Below are 18,618 nucleotides of genomic sequence, written 5' to 3' on the forward strand. Positions count from 1 at the left end.
ACTGAAGGCATCAAAACTATGAATGAACACATGTGGAGTTATGTACTTAACAAAAAAAGGTGAAATAACTGAAAACATGTTTTATATTCTAGTTTCTTCAAAATAGCCACCCTTTGCTCTGATTACTGCTTTGCACACTCTTGGCATTCTCTTGATGAGCTTCAAGAGGTAGTCACCTGAAATGGTTTTCCAACAGTCTTGAAGGAGTTCCCAGAGGTGTTTAGCACTTGTTAGCCCCTTTGCCTTCACTCTGCGGTCCAGCTCACCCCAAACCATCTGGATTGGGTTCAGGTCCAGTGACTGTGGAGGCCAGGTCATCTGCCGCAGCACTCCATCACTCTCCTTCTTGGTCAAATAGCCCTTACACAGCCTGGAGGTGTGTTTGGGGTCATTGTCCTGTTGAAAAATAAATGATCGTCCAACTAAACGCAAACCGGATGGGATGGCATGTCGCTGCAGGATGCTGTGGTAGCCATGCTGGTTCAGTGTGCCTTCAATTTTGAATAAATCCCCAACAGTGTCACCAGCAAAACACCCCCACACCATCACACCTCCTCCTCCATGCTTCACAGTGGGAACCAGGCATGTGGAATCCATCCGTTCACCTTTTCTGCGTCTCACAAAGACACGGCGGTTGGAACCAAAGATCTCAAATTTGGACTCATCAGACCAAAGCACAGATTTCCACTGGTCTAATGTCCATTCCTTGTGTTTCTTGGCCCAAACAAATCTCTTCTGCTTGTTGCCTCTCCTTAGCAGTGGTTTCCTAGCAGCTATTTGACCATGAAGGCCTGATTCGCGCAGTCTCCTCTTAACAGTTGTTCTAGAGATGGGTCTGCTGTTAGAACTCTGTGTGGCATTCATCTGGTCTCTGATCTGAGCTGCTGTTAACTTGCGATTTCTGAGGCTGGTGACTCGGATGAACTTATCCTCAGAAGCAGAGGTGACTCTTGGTCTTCCTTTCCTGGGTCGGTCCTCATGTGTGCCAGTTTGGTTGTAGCGCTTGATGGTTTTTGCGACTCCACTTGGGGACACATTTAAAGTTTTTGCAATTTTCCGGACTGACTGACCTTCATTTCTTAAAGTAATGATGGCCACTCGTTTTTCTTTAGTTAGCTGATTGGTTCTTGCCATAATATGAATTTTAACAGTTGTCCAATAGGGCTGTCGGCTGTGTATTAACCTGACTTCTGCACAACACAACTGATGGTCCCAACCCCATTGATAAAGCAAGAAATTCCACTAATTAACCCTGATAAGGCACACCTGTGAAGTGGAAACCATTTCAGGTGACTACCTCTTGAAGCTCATGGAGAGAATGCCAAGAGTGTGCAAAGCAGTAATCAGAGCAAAGGGTGGCTATTTTGAAGAAACTAGAATATAAAACATGTTTTCAGTTATTTCACCTTTTTTTGTTAAGTACATAACTCCACATGTGTTCATTCATAGTTTTGATGCCTTCAGTGAGAATCTACAATGTAAATAGTCATGAAAATAAAGAAAACGCATTGAATGAGAAGGTGTGTCCAAACTTTTGGCCTGTACTGTATATATACAGGTGTGTCCAAACTTTTGGCCTGTACTGTATATATACAGTACAGGCCAAAAGTTTGGACACACCTTCTCATTCAATGCGTTTTCTTTATTTTCATGACTATTTACATTGTAGATTCTCACTGAAGGCATCAAAACTATGAATGAACACATGTGGAATTATGTACTTAACAAAAAAAGGTGAAATAACTGAAAACATGTTTTATATTCTAGTTTCTTCAAAATAGCCACCCTTTGCTCTGATTACTGCTTTGCACACTCTTGGCATTCTCTCCATGAGCTTCAAGAGGTAGTCACCTGAAATGGTTTCCACTTCACAGGTGTGCCTTATCAGGGTTAATTAGTGGAATTTCTTGCTTTATCAATGGGGTTGGGACCATCAGTTGTGTTGTGCAGAAGTCAGGTTAATACACAGCCGACAGCCCTATTGGACAACTGTTAAAATTCATATTATGGCAAGAACCAATCAGCTAACTAAAGAAAAACGAGTGGCCATCATTACTTTAAGAAATGAAGGTCAGTCAGTCCGGAAAATTGCAAAAACTTTAAATGTGTCCCCAAGTGGAGTCGCAAAAACCATCAAGCGCTACAACGAAACTGGCACACATGAGGACCGACCCAGGAAAGGAAGACCAAGAGTCACCTCTGCTTCTGAGGATAAGTTCATCCGAGTCACCAGCCTCAGAAATCGCAAGTTAACAGCAGCTCAGATCAGAGACCAGATGAATGCCACACAGAGTTCAAGCAGCAGACCCATCTCTAGAACAACTGTTAAGAGGAGACTGCGCGAATCAGGCCTTCATGGTCAAATAGCTGCTAGGAAACCACTGCTAAGAAGAGGCAACAAGCAGAAGAGATTTGTTTGGGCCAAGAAACACAAGGAATGGACATTAGACCAGTGGAAATCTGTGCTTTGGTCTGATGAGTCCAAATTTGAGATCTTTGGTTCCAACCGCCGTGTCTTTGTGAGACGCAGAAAAGGTGAACGGATGGATTCCACATGCCTGGTTCCCACTGTGAAGCATGGAGGAGGAGGTGTGATGGTGTGGGGGTGTTTTGCTGGTGACACTGTTGGGGATTTATTCAAAATTGAAGGCACACTGAACCAGCATGGCTACCACAGCATCCTGCAGCGACATGCCATCCCATCCGGTTTGCGTTTAGTTGGACGATCATTTATTTTTCAACAGGACAATGACCCCAAACACACCTCCAGGCTGTGTAAGGGCTATTTGACCAAGAAGGAGAGTGATGGAGTGCTGCGGCAGATGACCTGGCCTCCACAGTCACCGGACCTGAACCCAATCCAGATGGTTTGGGGTGAGCTGGACCGCAGAGTGAAGGCAAAGGGGCCAACAAGTGCTAAACACCTCTGGGAACTCCTTCAAGACTGTTGGAAAACCATTTCAGGTGACTACCTCTTGAAGCTCATGGAGAGAATGCCAAGAGTGTGCAAAGCAGTAATCAGAGCAAAGGGTGGCTATTTTGAAGAAACTAGAATATAAAACATGTTTTCAGTTATTTCACCTTTTTTTGTTAAGTACATAACTCCACATGTGTTCATTCATAGTTTTGATGCCTTCAGTGAGAATCTACAATGTAAATAGTCATGAAAATAAAGAAAACGCATTGAATGAGAAGGTGTGTCCAAACTTTTGGCCTGTACTGTATATATATATATATATATATATCACATATATCATATATATATATCAATAAGCGGCACGGTGGTATAGTGGTTAGCACTGTCACAGCAAGAGGGTTCCTGGTTTAATCCCAGGAGGAGCCCTTCTGTGCAGAGTTTGCATATTCTCCCTTTGTCAGCGTGGGGACTCTGAACTGATTGGATTTTGGTAGTCAAAGGTCACCCACAAATGTCTAATAGAATAAAATGATGAAGTGATGATATTTTATATCTAAAGGGTCAAAGGTCAACTTCAGTCTGACATCATAATTTTAACTTTTTTTTGCCATTACTCAGTGTCATAACTGCAGTTGTTAGCATTGTCGCCTCACAGCAAGAGGGTTCGAACCCGGGGTGGGGGAGCCCTTCTGTACGGAGTTTGCATGTTCTCCCTGTGTCAGTGTGGGTTTTCTCCAGGTACTCCGGCTTCCTCCCACAGTCCAAAGACACACAGGTTAATTGGTGACTCTAAATTGCCCGTAGGTGTGAATGTGAGTGTGAATGGTTGTCTGTCTCTATGTGTCAGCCCTGTGATAGTCTGGTGACCTGTCCAGGGTGTACCCTGCCTCTTGCCCAATGTTAGCTGGGATAGGCTCCAGCATGAATAAGGACTAAGGCAGCAGAGTGAACCTGAAACTCATTTTGGGAGGAACAAAATACCAGATGGGGTTTGTAAATGAGCCTTTTTTATAGAGTAGATGTGGTCAAACTTAATTTGTCATGTCATGTCCAGTGTTGACACTCCGCATGTGGCCTCTCATAATAGTGTGAAACACAGAAGCTGATTTTAGCTTTAAACCCAGTATAAAGGTGACACTTTACAGTCATGCAAATGTAGCCTCTGTTGTGACATCTAGTTTTTCACCTGATGGCTTTTCAAGTGTTTTCACCTCCAATCAATTAGAAATACAACTGTGAGAGATATTGGAGATCAACTGAGCATACTTTGCGCACATCTCCATCATCTTGAAAAGAGGCCTAATTAACCAAATAAGTGAAAACACCTGTGTGTGGTGTGCATAGGTGGTGTGTAGGGCCTTTAAAATGATTGTCCTTATTTTCACCCCGTGCAAACAGGGCACAGATATTACTGCAACTGCCTGCTTTCAACTGTCTTGCACAATTTTTTTTATCATGATGGAGTTGGCAGGCAACTCTGTAGTTCAAGGTCCCAGATTAAGTATTCTTTTAGAGGTGGTGAGTTGCACATTACTACAGCATTCAGTGAACAACCAGCCAAGAGGATCCAGATTCAACACTGTTTATTACATAAGAAATGTATAAGGCTTTTTTAGATTTGTGATAGAGGAAAGATTTACAGATATGACGCATTTCCATTTAAAAATTCTAAGTTTCTGTGTATTTTAGAATACAAAAACCTCACATGAATCATACACAGCTTGAATCATCTAGATCATTAAGAGATGCTGTGCTGCAAACATCATTTGTTCATTTATGCGTCCTTCAATCACGTCCGACTCCATGGGTGTCTTTGGGCCTGTCGATGCGGTAGACATACTCTGCAGGCACGAAGTAGCCCAGGTACTCCACACTGTCCGGTGTGGTGTCTATGTAGTAGTGGCCACCCTCTCCATGGTGGCTGAAGCAGTGGGTGTGCTCCACCCGCAGGTCCAAACCCTGGATACATAGCAAACACATGAATCATTACAAGGCAGCTGATTTTGCAAATGAGGAGCGTATCGAATATATTCTCAGCTCAAAACTCTCTTAAAGGTCCAGTTTGTAGGATTTAGGGAGACATACTGGATGTTGAAATCATCCACCTACAGCCTATAGCCTATTGATGTTACAGCCCTTAAAACTACATCCTCAAATTGGTGTGCCAGAGAGTTTTCTTGACTTCAGACATTTATCTCGTTGAGATGAGTGTGTTTGCTTGACTTACAGGGTCTCTGGATACCAGCACTGACTGGCAGATGAGCGGGGCTCTGACCTCGAAGTGCTTAAGCCAGTTGTTGACGTCATCGTTGGTGTTGAGCGGGCAGACTGAGAACTCTCTCGGCTATCGACGATCAGACACACAGAGATAAATCAAATGTAACTGTCAGAGATCACATCTTCTGTGTCATGTCCAATATTTACCATGATGTGGATTTTAGCCTTCCCTTTCTGGATGATGAAGGTGCCTCCCAGAGCCAGGCTTTTATCCGGATAGTGACCTTCCAGAGTCGTCCTCATGGCCGTCACAAGACTGTCACCTCCCGTCCTCTTCTTGGCCCTCACCTCTATGACCTGCGGAGGTGCACAGGTGAAGAGGGCACCACATCTCAGCTTGTGCAGTCACTACCCTTTTATTAATGTTTACCCGTTTAAATGTTGGGAGCACACATGTGACGGGGCTGAAGGTCACAAACAACAACTTCAGGGAGGTTACTAATTTATCTTTAAGTTCATATACAACCAGAGACGTTCATTATTTGCCAAAAGCAGAGGCAATAATGACATGGCATTTTTGGAGGAGCCCCAATGCAGTCATCTTCTCAAAGACAAAAAGCTGCAGATCTTGTTTGATCAGAGGAGACACATTACCTTTCCAGACTTGCCTTCACAAGCGTACAGATTACCCAGCAGTCCAAAGTTGCAGTCAGAGAATTTGTCACTGTACTTTTCTTGCAGACACTGGCCATCGACTGGATTGATGGAAGAGAAGTAGCTGCTGTTGACTGCAGGCCTCCCCTCCGCTTCGGTCAGAACCAGAGGCATCAGCTGTGGACAAAAACATTTAGTCCATCAGCTTCTGCGTTCTCCAACTCTTTACATTCTATTTCTCCATTATTTAACATAGCCTGGACTGAGAAACTTGTTTGCAGCTTTCAGTTAGATACAGGGGGTAAAAAATGATTAACTTCTGCGTTCATTCCAACAATTCTGGAGGGAGCAGCTCCTGCACCGAGGATGAAGGCTCCTGGCAGCTCCACCTCCTTTGATACAGTGTTCATGTTGTATTCCTGAGAGGAAGAGGAGGAGAGACAACGATATATTAATCCCTTTCGCTACGGGCCATTGATCATTATCTCAAAGCAATATTCTCATTAAGACTACCTTGTCCTTACGAACCAATGGAACCAGGTACGGCACACCACCAACATCAGTGATGCGAGGCTTTCCACACAAGCCTACAGCATGAGTTGACATGAAAAACAACATGACACATATCAGGTAGGCCTTCAACTACATGTAAAACCCTCAGTCTCAGTGGAATGCTGGTATCCTACCCAATGTTTAAGCAACACTTGCAAACAAATTACCTGGTCTATCCCACTCTTAATGAGCATATCAGTAACCCTGGTCTATCATGCTTACTTGTAACCCCTCTTTGTGCGTCATTATGGCAATCCACCTGTTTTATGAGCTTCAAAATTAGGCTGTGTCCCATTCTACTTGGGAATGTGTATCACATTTTGGGTTTACGTGACCTTATACTTCATTCTACTTAACTCAGACCTGTTGTCCTCGTTCGTGGACACTTTTTTGTGCCATCTAGTGGTAGTAAGAGCACAATACACTAATCCAGGGAAAAACAAGATGGCAGCCATCTCTGCCAAGTCAGTCTGCAGCCGATCCCGACACAAAAGTGGACGAGGTCCAAAACCTGATCACATGTCATAGTTGAAACTTGTTTATTTACAATTAATAATGTTTGTAGTTTGACATGGCAACAGATTTGACCAAGGAAGTACTCTTTTGAGGACATTAGGACTTTGTTATGGTCTCGTTAGAGGACATTGGGACCTTATTATCATTGACAGCGTTTAGAGTTTGTATATTTATCTGGTCCTACTGATCCAAAATAGCAAGGAGAAATGAATAATGCATACCAAACAAAAGTTCAGGTCTCAGAAGGATATATAAAATACAAAAAAATAGCCCCACCTGCAGCTGCAACATTAGTAATGCTTACACATTAATGCATCAATAATTATAATCGAGTGATATATATAATTCTGAATTGACCCATTCTGGGAGGACAGCTTTTACTTTAAGCACTTTAAGTCTATGTTGATGCTTGTGCTCATGTCATTTTTTTTTTACTGTGGTGTTGCTACCTATCCTTGGGGCAAAGTTCTGAGTACTTTTGTGCTGACTAGCTGGATTGCTGTTCTATAACTAGCTATCATAATTGACAATTTCACGATTCTAAAGCAATGCATTTTATAAAAAGTGGGTGAATATAAATTCTGCATGTACATATAGCCTAATCGAACACAGATATTTAATGCAACCTGCAAATAAATCTTCACTTTCAGATAGTCATGGTAATTCTGAAGAAGCAGCCATGTGTCAAGATAAAGACAGACTGATGGACGTATTAGAAACATGCAGTTTTTGGTTTGGGAGTGTGAGGGTTAACAAAGTGTCAGCCTGTGAATGAATGAACTAAATACACATGTAAGTAGGGCATGCATGAGACATTTGAGTACTTGATCCGTTACCTTTGACAGGGAAGTGGAAAGGCTCCTCTGTGAGATCAGGGCACTCCACAACCCTCACCTGAACTTCAGCAAAGTTGTTTTCCAGTCCTGTTTGTAGCACTGCAACCAGGAAAAAGTATTTATTACGCTCTTTTTATCAACATGCCTGTGCAACTTTGTCTGCGCATCAAAGCTGAAGTCCTTACCACCACGTAGTTCCTCCAAGTCTGGAGCGTGCAGCTGAACCTTTTCGGTTTTGCTAATATCTGCCATTATGACTGTGCTTGAAGGCTGATACTGAATATACCAACTCACAGTCAACAGTGGAGGAAAAATCGACTGTACGAACCACGGGACTGATCTACTGTAGAAGTTCAGCCAAAGAGTAAATACTTACGAGAGAGTTCCTGTCACAGATGATGTTTCCTCGCCCATGCAGCCAGTTTATCTGTGTGAAATAAATGCAATCATAGTCATGGGTTTATTCAGTTTAATTAAGTTCAGTCCATGTCAGTTCAACTTTATTTATCCTGATGGAAATTCTTATATCAGATAGCGCTTCAAATTACAGTAATATTAAGCACAGTAACCACAATCTAACATCCAACAACTAGTAACAACGAAAACAACCAGTGAGTTCAAGAGAAAGAGTGAAAACGTGACTCAGGGATGCAACAATGACTTAAGTACATAAAGTAGCGGGTGGCAGTATGCAACCTCAAAAGCAATGTTTGCATCCATCCATGCAGCCCCCGGGACATGCCCAGAACACCTCTAACAGGAGGCGCCCAGGAGGATCCTGATCAGATGCCCGAACCACCTCAACTGACCCCTTTCGACATGAAGGAGCAGCGGCTCTACTCCGAGCTCCCTCCGGATGTCCTAGCTCCTTACCCTATCTCTTAGGCTGAGTCCAGCCACCCCACGGAGGAAACTCATTTCAGCCACTTGTATCCTTGATGTCATTCTTTCAGTCACTACCCAGAGCTCATGACCATAGGTGAGGGCTGGGACATAGATGGACCAGTATATCGAAAGCTTTGCCTTCCGGCTCAGCTCCCTCTTCACCACGACGGTCCGGCACAGTGCAAACATGACTACAGATGACCACTGATCCATCTCATGCTCCATTCTACCCTCACACATGAACAAGGCCCCAAGATACAATTGCAATGTTAGCAATCTATAAAACAGACAGAAGATAAAGCGACTATGCACGATTGAAGCAGGAAATACCATGGCACATCTACTAAACTGATGCAGAAAGGGTACAAGGATGCATAAAACTTCACCAGATTGCAGGAAATTAAGTATTCAATAGAGCTCAAAATGTCTTGGCTTTGGACCCCCAGACCCCTGCCTGATACTGAACCAAAACCTTTGCCCTTGAGTAGAATTTGGATACTGTATTTTGTTCATGGGTAACACTTTAATAAATCAGTTTCAGGAAGTAAAGTAGGCATACTTAGAAACCTAAAATAATTAAGTTTTGGGTTGATATTTGAACTCTGGCATATGAAAATATTTTTTCCTGTAGTCTGGGAGTGCAGATAAATATAGTAATATCACATAAAAAGACTGATATAAACAACTTATGTTCATCTAATGAGCTATAGTTGTATTCATTTGTACAGTGACATTATAACTTCATCTCATGGTCTTCATCAGCAAATGGAGTTTGAATCCAGTGGTGCTCATTAAATACATGTCACATTTACTCATTTATGTGGAGAAAAATTAATAAAAACAACTCAAAGCTATTGTGGGAGCCGATGCAGTCGAAAACGGAAGTACAAACAGTGAAGCCTCTTGTTTTTTTTTGAGTGCTTTCTTCCTCTTCTTTGGTGATTGGTCAGATGATTATACGTCACTTCGATGACGCTAAAACACTTCCTGGTCGACGCAGAACCACATGTGTAGTGTCTACTCTTTTTGTTTTTTTACTTTGTTTTGGTGCAGATACATGTTGTTATATGATATCAATGAACTGTTTGGTTAATAATTAATATTGTGCGTCTAAAGCGGAACTTTAAAACTCAAACATTTTCGTCGGAAACATCAAACGGATCTAATTTCTCACTATTTCCTGCCAATGAAGACCTCCGCTACTTTGGCGGTGTCCACAGCTAAACTACGCAATGACCGGAGTGCGTAACTCTCTGGCTTTCACTCAGTCTGATGCTTTAGCTGATGTAGTATCGGGGCAGTCATGCCACATTGTGCTGGAAACATCCCCTCCAGACTACGTGGAGAAAATATCGCGGTATCTTGAGTCTAACGAGGGACACAGCAGACAGAATGAAGTAACGTTATTTGAGGAAGCTGCTGATGCAGACAGGTAAGGATGCTCCTCACAGGTCACAACGATGATGATGATTATGATGGTCCATTCCTGTAATGCAGCAACACTTCTGTTCCCGTGAATCAATCTTAACTGAGTCTGTTTGTTTGTTTGCTTGTTTGTGTACATGTGCTCATATTATCATGTCCCCAGTGCGGAGTAATCAACTTTTACAAGAACTACCCATATAAAACTACCATAAACAGTTAAACGTGTCACTATTCTTATATAATGCAAAACATGAAAAATCCACCTTTTCTGTTTTTTGAAGTTGTGAGGCTGAAATGTTGCTGCGTATCAGGAACGACCCTGATGCAGCCCCTCCCATTACAGCAGCCTGAAAATGCTCCAGTTTGACTTCTAAATGTGTGGTTGTGTCTCTGCAGCGATTCAGGAGACAGCCTGTTCATAACTCAGAAGGCAGTACCTGAGCCTGTGAGGTCAGGGAGACGACGACGTCACCTCAGCTTGAGGTCAAACCTCACATTTCCTGGAGATCATAAAGAAAGCGACGAGAACAATTCATCGTCCGCTTCCCCCGAAGAATCCAAAACAGGCAAAGAAAGAAGAAAGAAATACACCCTGCCAAAATACAGGTTCCCTTTCCTCCCAGAGAAGTCCAGACGCAATCTGCTACCTGCCCAGAACGGACGCCTTCATGTAAGAATAACCAATACTTAAATACACGAACTGTGAGAGCAAATTATGTTAATTGTTTGTGTGTTATGGTCTAACTGTGATTGGCGGGTCAGCCTATATAGCCTAGGAACCTTTGTGGCTCGTCAGGTGTTTCCAACCGGAACAGGAAAAACAGTTTTTGACCACTGTACAGCAACACGATATGCTCCGTGCTGATGTGTTGTGTGAGAATGTGTGATTTAAAGAATGAGATGTGAAATAAATGGACTCTCATTCATCCGTCATGGTAAAGTACAAGCGCATCAATTAGGTTTCCTGTTGAAATGCCTCAGTGGCTTGAAGCATTGGCTTAGCCTCTACATGATCATTTAACAAAGGCTTTGCAAACGTTATTTAGAGCTAAATACTTTTTTATTTTTACAGAATTATGTGATGGGAGGCTTCTTTAAATGTGTCAGAGAGCTGTGGCAGAGCTACCAAAGAGCAGAGGATCTGGAGTCATCTTTACCAACTGTTGACATCGATGGGGAGGACATATCTCCACTGTCAGAGTGAGTTTATGTCAAGGAATATTCATGCTTTACTTGAAGTTACATGTGTTCTTTTTAAATATTAGCCTTTGTCCACCAACATCCAGTAGCCGACTAATATCTCATGTTACCTTTTTAAGTATAATTTTAGGAAAAAGGTGTCCATATTCACATAATTAAATATTTTCCTTAAATAAAACAATAATTTAGCAATGTGTCAGTCTGGTTTTCGAGCTTATTGTACAAAGACGGCCCTAGTAACATAGTTGATTGGATTAGGATACATTTAGATGCCAGTGAAATTTTGGTTTTGATGCTACCTGACCTGATAAGTTGGTCCGGAGCAGCTGGAGTAGAGGTGTGTGTTGCTTATAATTTACAATAAAATAATTTTAGGGCCACTACTTTTTAAGATAAGATAAGATACACCTTTATTGATCCCACAATTGAAAAATTCCACTGTTACAGCAGTCAAGGGAAAAGAGTGAGATTAAAGATTTCAAAATTTAAAAACTTAAAAAACTAGGCATGCAAAAAAAATGTACAAGAAATACAAGAAACAGCAATAAATAATAATAATAATAATAATAATAATAATAATGAGCAGTGGATAAAAAGTGAGCATATTTAGTGCAAAGTAAAAATTGTATGTGCAAAAAAAAACATTGACACCAAAGGAAATTGTCTTGATTTCTTCTAAAAACATGGGAAGAAGGCAGTGAGGCACAAAAGATGAAATGACCCGAAAAAAATTTGCAGGAGAGAAAATCAAAATGAAGAAAATTAGAATAAAAAAGAAAGAAAGAAAGAAAGAAGGAAAGTTAAAACAAACTAACAGGGAAATGATTTGGAAAGAGTGCTTAAAAATTACAATAATTCCGTAACATAATTTTAAAATGTAATAATAATAATAATAATAGTAATAATAAATATAGTTTTTCCCTAGATTTTTTTTCTTTGTTTTTTTTTTTTTTTTAATATTCTTAAATCTTTCTCTTTATTTGTTGGACATTTCTTATCAAGTAGCTCATTGCCTTTTTCCCCATGTTTTTAGAAGAAATCAAGCCAATTTAAGGTTTAGGTTTAAAAAGTAGTGGCCCTAAAATTGATCCTCGGGGAGCCCCATAAATTATTTTATTGAAAGAAATCAAACCAACTTGCTTAGGGTTCAAAGGTTTGAATACTTGCAAGAGGCATCTGAAAGCAGCACAAGAAAAGTGATGTTGTTCCACGTTTCAAAGGGTTAATCTATACATGTTAGCCCTTGGTGCTGTCATCAGGAGACAAAGTGTTTATACCTCTAAACGTAAACTTTAAATCTACCCCTTTAGCCTGTCTTTTCTTTGGAACACTTTATGGACATTATTTAATTTATCATCATTTTTTCATTTATTTAAATATATTCATGTTTTAAGATGTTTAAATTCCGCTAACCGAGTAGTTCCCAAACCTTTTTTGCAGGGCCCACCTTATGTAGTTAAACAATATTTTCAAGCCCCCCAGCCCAGTCTTAAAATACAAAGGTATAAAAATACTCACTTTTACTTATAGACCTATAATCCTACACCTTCAGTGTGTGGCTTTTTATACTGAGCAGCACTGCAGGGTACTTCGTAGGAGACAGTTAAGGTATCAACAGGGTCCTCTTTGTGTTAGGGATGTGAAGTCTCCAAGTGCCATCTTAACGTTTTTGGCTTCATACCATCAGTAGCTAATACTTTGAGTCAGATAGCTCACCGTGTTGTCTCTCTTCATCAATAGCGAGATATGCTTCGTCTCATTGTCTTGTTCGGTAGGTGTGACGTTTGATGGAGATTCATCGTTTGCTTTACATTTACCTGGTAGTTCTTTTCACCAGGCTCCCCTTAGTGGGCCCGCCCCTCAATTTGATTGATTGATTGGTAATAAAACACACGTGTTCTGTTACAGAGAGGACGAAGGTAAAGCAGAAGATGAAGACATCAAAGTGGTGGTAAGCAGGCTGTTCAGATCTTGCATTTTATGCTGTGTTTCCACTGTATGTTAAAGCTCTCTGCATCTCAGCTCACTATTTTGGTTTTCCATTGGCAAATGTTGTTGATTGTATTTGAAACCTGGTACATTTTTGGCACCATTGCAGTTGAAGTTCCAAGTGAGCTGAGCCGATACTAGAAGGTGGAGTTGAGACACTGCAGACCACTGATTGGTCAGAGAGAATCGTGACTAGCCCATCATGGGACATCTTAGACTTACACAAACCAACCATTTATAAACAGCCAGGCTACCATCAATAGTGACCGCAATTTTGTTATTCATTCGACCCAGATTTTTTGAAAATGTAGCCCTACAAAACTACGCCGTACAATTGAGAGGTACAGACATGGTTGCTTATAAAAGGATTTAATGAGTGTCCCGTTGAGGGCGGTTTCATTCACAGTTGTTATGGCAATCAGCTGAAAACCCCACAGACACTGAGGGGATACTATCCACAGTGGAGAGGACTGAGTAAAGATAAGAGGACCTGATACTAAAAGTGGGTCAGGTCAAGCTGAACCATGCATTGGCAATGTGACATTATTGCAATTTTTGTTTTGGAACTTTGTTTTAATCTGTGTGTCATCTTACAGGAGAGGAAACGTTTCATGGCACTATCAAAAGCAAAGCAAATCTGGGGCAGCCAGTCAAATCAGCAGAGGAGGAGGAAAGCTGGTAATGCCGGAAAAGAAACCGTGGGAGGAGGACGAACGAAAACGTTAAGCAAAAAAACAGTGAAGGCAGCCTTATTGAAAGATATACCAATACTTTCAGATACAGACTGCTCTGATAAAGGAGAGCCCACTCATAGAGGTTTGGTCCAGAAGGAGAGGACCAATGAACACACAACAACTGACACAAGCTCTCTGGCCCAAAGTGAAATACTGAAGGCAAAGAAACGTCTCACGTTTCAGCGAAAAGCAACAGAGGAAGAGCTGTGCGACGACAGCGATGCTACAGTTTGTGAGCCATGTGAGCTTCCGAGAAGTCCGAGACCAACCACACAAAAGGAGGGAGAAGCATCCACACCTGTAGCAGAGCCTCAAACTGATGTTCTCCACACAGACGACACGTTTGCAACAGGACAGGCAGGGGACGGACCTGAAAGAGAACATCTTTCAAAGAAGAGGAAAAAGAAGAAGACAGACAAAGGAGATAATGAAGGTGTAGAAGAAGGAAAGGGCCAGAGTCTGGAAGAGCCGGAGGCTCTGCATGCTGCAACGTGTGTGAACTCGTTGCACAATGATAACACACCGAGACAGGACGAGGGAGACACTCCCGATCCAAAACATAAGAAAAAGAAGAGAAAAAAGAATAAGCCTGCAGTAGAAAATGTCGAACAGGAAGAGGATGGAAACTTGGAATCTGATGTGAGAGCGGAGGAAGGTGGCAAGAAGAAGAGTAAAAGAAGTGGTGAGGACATTGAGCAGCTACAGTCCAGCACAGTCGCTGAACCTCTAAATGATGAGGTAAAGAAGAAGAAAAAGAAGAAAAGGAAAAAAGAAGAGGAGGCTGCAATTACAGAGGAACATGAAGAGGAGGAGGCGTTGAATAGGACTTCAAATCTGCTGCCCATATTGACAGAACAGTTGGAGGAACCTGGAAATTGTTTAGAAAGTGCTGCAGCTTCTTCCCAAGAAACATTCATTCATGTCAAAAAGAAGAAGCACAAAAAGAAGCGGCAGTCGTCGTCTAATGATGCAACTCAGCATGGAGAAGAGGGTGTAGATGTGAACTTTAGCATTGATAATTCTGTAACTTCGGCTAAAGGTTCAGGGATGTCACTGAAAATGAAGAAAGCTATCTTTGAGAATATCTTTGACTCTCCTGAACAAAAAGAAAAGGTTGAGAATATAGGTGATACCCAGAAAACAGAGGAAGGCATTGAGGACCAAAATACTGAACTGGTGTCGAAAAAGAGTGAAATATGTAGTAGGGGTATCTCCGAAGACGGTGTGGCACAAAGCGATGATTCAGTGTCTGTGCAGGAAAAGGAAGAGAGGAGGACCTCGTCCTTCCTCGTTGCTGATGCAAAGGAAAACAACGCTCAGACACATGGGGAGCAAAACTCTCCCTCGCAGTCTCGTGTCTCGGGTACAGAAAAACCCGGTGTCAGCGCTGGTTGTTCGGTGGAACTTAATGGCATCGTGAAAAAGAAAAGGAAGAGGAAGGAGTCGGTAGCACAGGACAGCAGGGAAAGGCCGCATTTTGAGGAAGCAAACGAAAAATTTCAGAACTTTATACCCGAAACCACTGACACGGGGGTGAAAAGGAAAAAGAAACATGCAGGAAATGAAAGTGAGGCAGTGACAACTGTGAAAAGATATGAAAGTGCAGCTGATGCAGGACTTTCTCCTCCTGATGAGGCTGTGGTGTTGAAGAGGAAGAAGAAGTTTCAAGATCATTTAATACAACAGGATCCACCAGCTGCCACTGACAATGCTGAACCAGTCACATCTTCGCTGAACAAGACAAAAGGCAAACATAGTCCAAGTGCTGAAATGTCTCTTGACAGCACTACGACTGAGAATCTGGCTATAAATGATGTGACGCACAAGAAAAAGAAGAAGAAAAAGAAACCCACTAATGATGTTTTGCGTGAGGGGAAATCGTTGACCGAGCCCGCTGAGCTGGAGCCCAGAGAAAAGAAAAAGAAGGAGCGTAATAAGCCGTCAGCTGTTCCCAGCAGCCCAGTGTCATCAGAGGCTTCTCTCTCTAAAGCTGAAATGTTGTCACCTGACAATAACACAAAAAATAAGCACAGAAAGGTCAAGCGGAGACTTTATGATCCAAGTGAGGATGTGTGCAGACTGTTAGTATGAATTCACTGATTGGATGAGTTGTAGATTGGCAGACAGAGAGATCATTTTTTTGGAAAATCAATCATCTGAAAACACAACAATGATAATTATGACAGTGTTAAGGGAAAAACATTTTTTAATGAAGTTTGTTTTGTATCAAAGCGTTTTTTTACTGACACAGTTTTCAACCTTTTTGGTGTTGAAATGCACTTTTTTTAAAAAAAAATATAAAATAAAAGCTGAATATGAACATTACAATATTTGGAGGAAGAATTGATTATAATTAATATCTTTGTGATCACTTTTGAATATAAAGCCAAAATCTCAAGAACTTACTTGAATCTGGTTTTTATGTTTTTTATTTTTGTGTTTTTAATTGATCAATTTGAACACTCACCCGCCACAATGGACATTCTCTATCTGACAGCAGGGAGAAGTTTCATCTTTTATTTCACCCTGCTGCACCTTTAGTAGAAATAATAAACCTTTTTATATAATGAGTTGAAATAATTCATGGTTCAGTAAAAGTCTAAATGTTTATGAGTGGTCGCACAGCTGTACAAATAAAGCCCTGAACCAGTGCTTGTTTCGTTAATGGTGTCACAGATTCAAATAATTTATGATCAGAACCTGAATCTGAAACTGTTTTATTGCAGAATAGGTTTGTAAATGAGCTGATATTGTCTGAGTGACTCTGTTTGTTTTAGCTGCAACAAAGTGCGCCGTGGGTATTCATGGGGTTGAAATGGAAAGTTTTGATATTCAATCAGATACAGAAGAGATCAACTGGACTCAGTATTGATCTTAGTGAAAATAATATTTATTCTCCTTTGGGAAAAAATACACACCTAGTATCTTTAAGTTACACAAACTTAAAAGATATCTGGAAGAATTGCATGTGTATGGTGTTAGTACAAAAGTATAAAAGCATATTAAAAGTGATTAATTGATATCATGGTATGAAAATCATCCTATCAGTTAAATGGACTGCACAGCACTTCTATAGCACCTCTCTAGTCTTCTGATCACTCAAAGCGCTCACCCATTCACACATGATCTCACACACCGATGGAACAGCCATCAGAATCAACATTTAACATTTAGATTTGGATTTAAGATTAAACCTTTAGTTTTAACTTTTAACATTTAGATTCAACATTTCACATTAGGTTTAATATTTACCTTTTAAATTTAACATTTAGTTTTAACATTTAACATTTAGATTTAATATTTAACTTTTGGACTCAACATTTAGACTCATCATTCAACATTTAGATTTAATATTTAACTTTTGGATTGAACATTTAACATTTAGACTCAACATTTAACATTTAGATTTAAGATTAAACCTTCAGTTTTAACTTTTAACCGTTAGATTCAACATTTCACCTTAGTTTTAATATTTACCTTTAAATTTAACATTTAGTTTTAACATTTAACATTTAGATTTAATATTTAACTTTTGGATTCAACATTTAACATTTATACCCAACATTTAGATTTAAGATTAAACCTGTAGTTTTAACTTTTAACATTTAGATTCAACATTTCACATTAGTTTTAATATTAACCTTTAAAGTTTACATTTAGTTTTAACATTTAGATTTAATATTTAACTTTTGGATTCAACATTTAGACTCAACATTTAACATTTAGATTTAAGATTAAACCTTTAGTTTTAACTTTTAACCGTTAGATTCAACATTTCACCTTAGTTTTTATATTTACCTTTAAATTTAACATTTAGTTTTAACATTTAACATTTAGATTTAATATTTAACTTTTGGATTCAACATTGAACATTTATACTCAACATTTAGATTTAAGATTAAACCTTTAGTTTTAACTTTTAACATTTAGATTCAACATTTCACATTAGTTTTAATATTTACCTTTAAAGTTAACATTTAGTTTTAACATTTAGATTTAATATTTAACTTTTGGATTCAACTTTTAACATTTAGATTCAACATTTCACCTTAGTTTTAATATTTACCTTTAAATTAAACACTTAGTTTTAACATTTAACATTCAGATTTAATATTTAACTTTTGGATTGAACATTTAACATTTAGACTCAACATTTAACATTTAGATTTAAGATTAAACCTTTAGTTGCAACTTTTAACATTTAGATTCAACATTTCACATTAGTTTTAATATTTACCTTTAAGGTTAACATTTAGTTTTAACATTTAACATTTAGATTTAATATTTAACTTTTGGATTCAACATTTAGACTCAACATTTAACATTTAGATTCAAGATTAAAACTTTAGTTTTATCTTTTAACATTTAGATCTAACATATAACGATTAGATTTAATAGTTAACATTTAAATCGTTTTTCTTCTTTCACATAAACATATTAACATATAAGCCTATAACATATATGCACAAGATGCAGCACAACATGCATATTCAAAATACAACAGCTAGAAATTTCTAACCTAATTTTTTCATTCTGCCCAAAATGTGTCTGTACCAGATTTTTAAGACTTTAGACCAATCAGACAAATATGGCATTTACTTGTCATAGACTACTAAATATATTATGGAGGAACAGGTGGGTAAACAAGTCAAATGGTTTTATTTTGAAGGCCACGACCGGAAGTACTATATCT

The 18,618-nt window shown here is 39.7% G+C and overlaps 2 protein-coding genes across 2 annotated transcripts; one reads left to right on the forward strand and one right to left on the reverse strand.

The window, feature by feature from the left end:
* Positions 1-4,483: 4,483 nt before the first annotated feature.
* On the reverse strand, positions 4,484-8,036 carry bkgd (beta-keto-L-gulonate decarboxylase). The gene is made up of 8 exons (XM_033636590.2): positions 7,878-8,036; positions 7,693-7,791; positions 6,302-6,375; positions 6,106-6,207; positions 5,789-5,965; positions 5,342-5,491; positions 5,145-5,261; positions 4,484-4,876 (listed from the first exon to the last, which is right to left on the reverse strand). Exons 1-8 carry the CDS (start codon positions 7,942-7,944, stop codon positions 4,703-4,705), a joined length of 960 nt encoding a protein of 319 aa, XP_033492481.2. The 5' UTR covers positions 7,945-8,036; the 3' UTR covers positions 4,484-4,702.
* A 1,515-nt stretch (positions 8,037-9,551) lies between these two features.
* Positions 9,552-16,158, forward strand: LOC117261249 (uncharacterized). The gene is made up of 5 exons (XM_033633591.2): positions 9,552-10,009; positions 10,399-10,672; positions 11,075-11,202; positions 13,111-13,153; positions 13,788-16,158. The coding sequence occupies exons 1-5, from the start codon at positions 9,810-9,812 to the stop codon at positions 16,014-16,016; spliced, it is 2,874 nt and encodes a 957-aa protein (XP_033489482.2). The 5' UTR covers positions 9,552-9,809; the 3' UTR covers positions 16,017-16,158.
* The last annotated feature ends 2,460 nt before the right edge of the window (positions 16,159-18,618 follow it).

This window comes from Epinephelus lanceolatus, chromosome 11 (assembly GCF_041903045.1).
Source record: "Epinephelus lanceolatus isolate andai-2023 chromosome 11, ASM4190304v1, whole genome shotgun sequence".
NCBI classification, from domain to species: domain Eukaryota; kingdom Metazoa; phylum Chordata; class Actinopteri; order Perciformes; family Serranidae; genus Epinephelus; species Epinephelus lanceolatus.

Excerpts from the sequence above, each read along its gene's own strand:
- bkgd (XM_033636590.2), bottom strand. The coding sequence starts at position 7,944 with ATGGCAGATATTAGCAAAACCGAAAAGGTTCAGCTGCACGCTCCAGAC. Across the intron at positions 6,376-7,692 it reads TTTCCACTTCCCTGTCAAAG|GCTTGTGTGGAAAGCCTCGC; the intron begins GTAACGGATCAA and ends CTCATGCTGTAG. Across the intron at positions 5,262-5,341 it reads AGGCTAAAATCCACATCATG|CCGAGAGAGTTCTCAGTCTG; the intron begins GTAAATATTGGA and ends GATCGTCGATAG.
- LOC117261249 (XM_033633591.2), top strand. The coding sequence starts at position 9,810 with ATGACCGGAGTGCGTAACTCTCTGGCTTTCACTCAGTCTGATGCTTTA. Across the intron at positions 10,010-10,398 it reads GAAGCTGCTGATGCAGACAG|CGATTCAGGAGACAGCCTGT; the intron begins GTAAGGATGCTC and ends GTGTCTCTGCAG. Across the intron at positions 11,203-13,110 it reads GACATATCTCCACTGTCAGA|AGAGGACGAAGGTAAAGCAG; the intron begins GTGAGTTTATGT and ends GTTCTGTTACAG.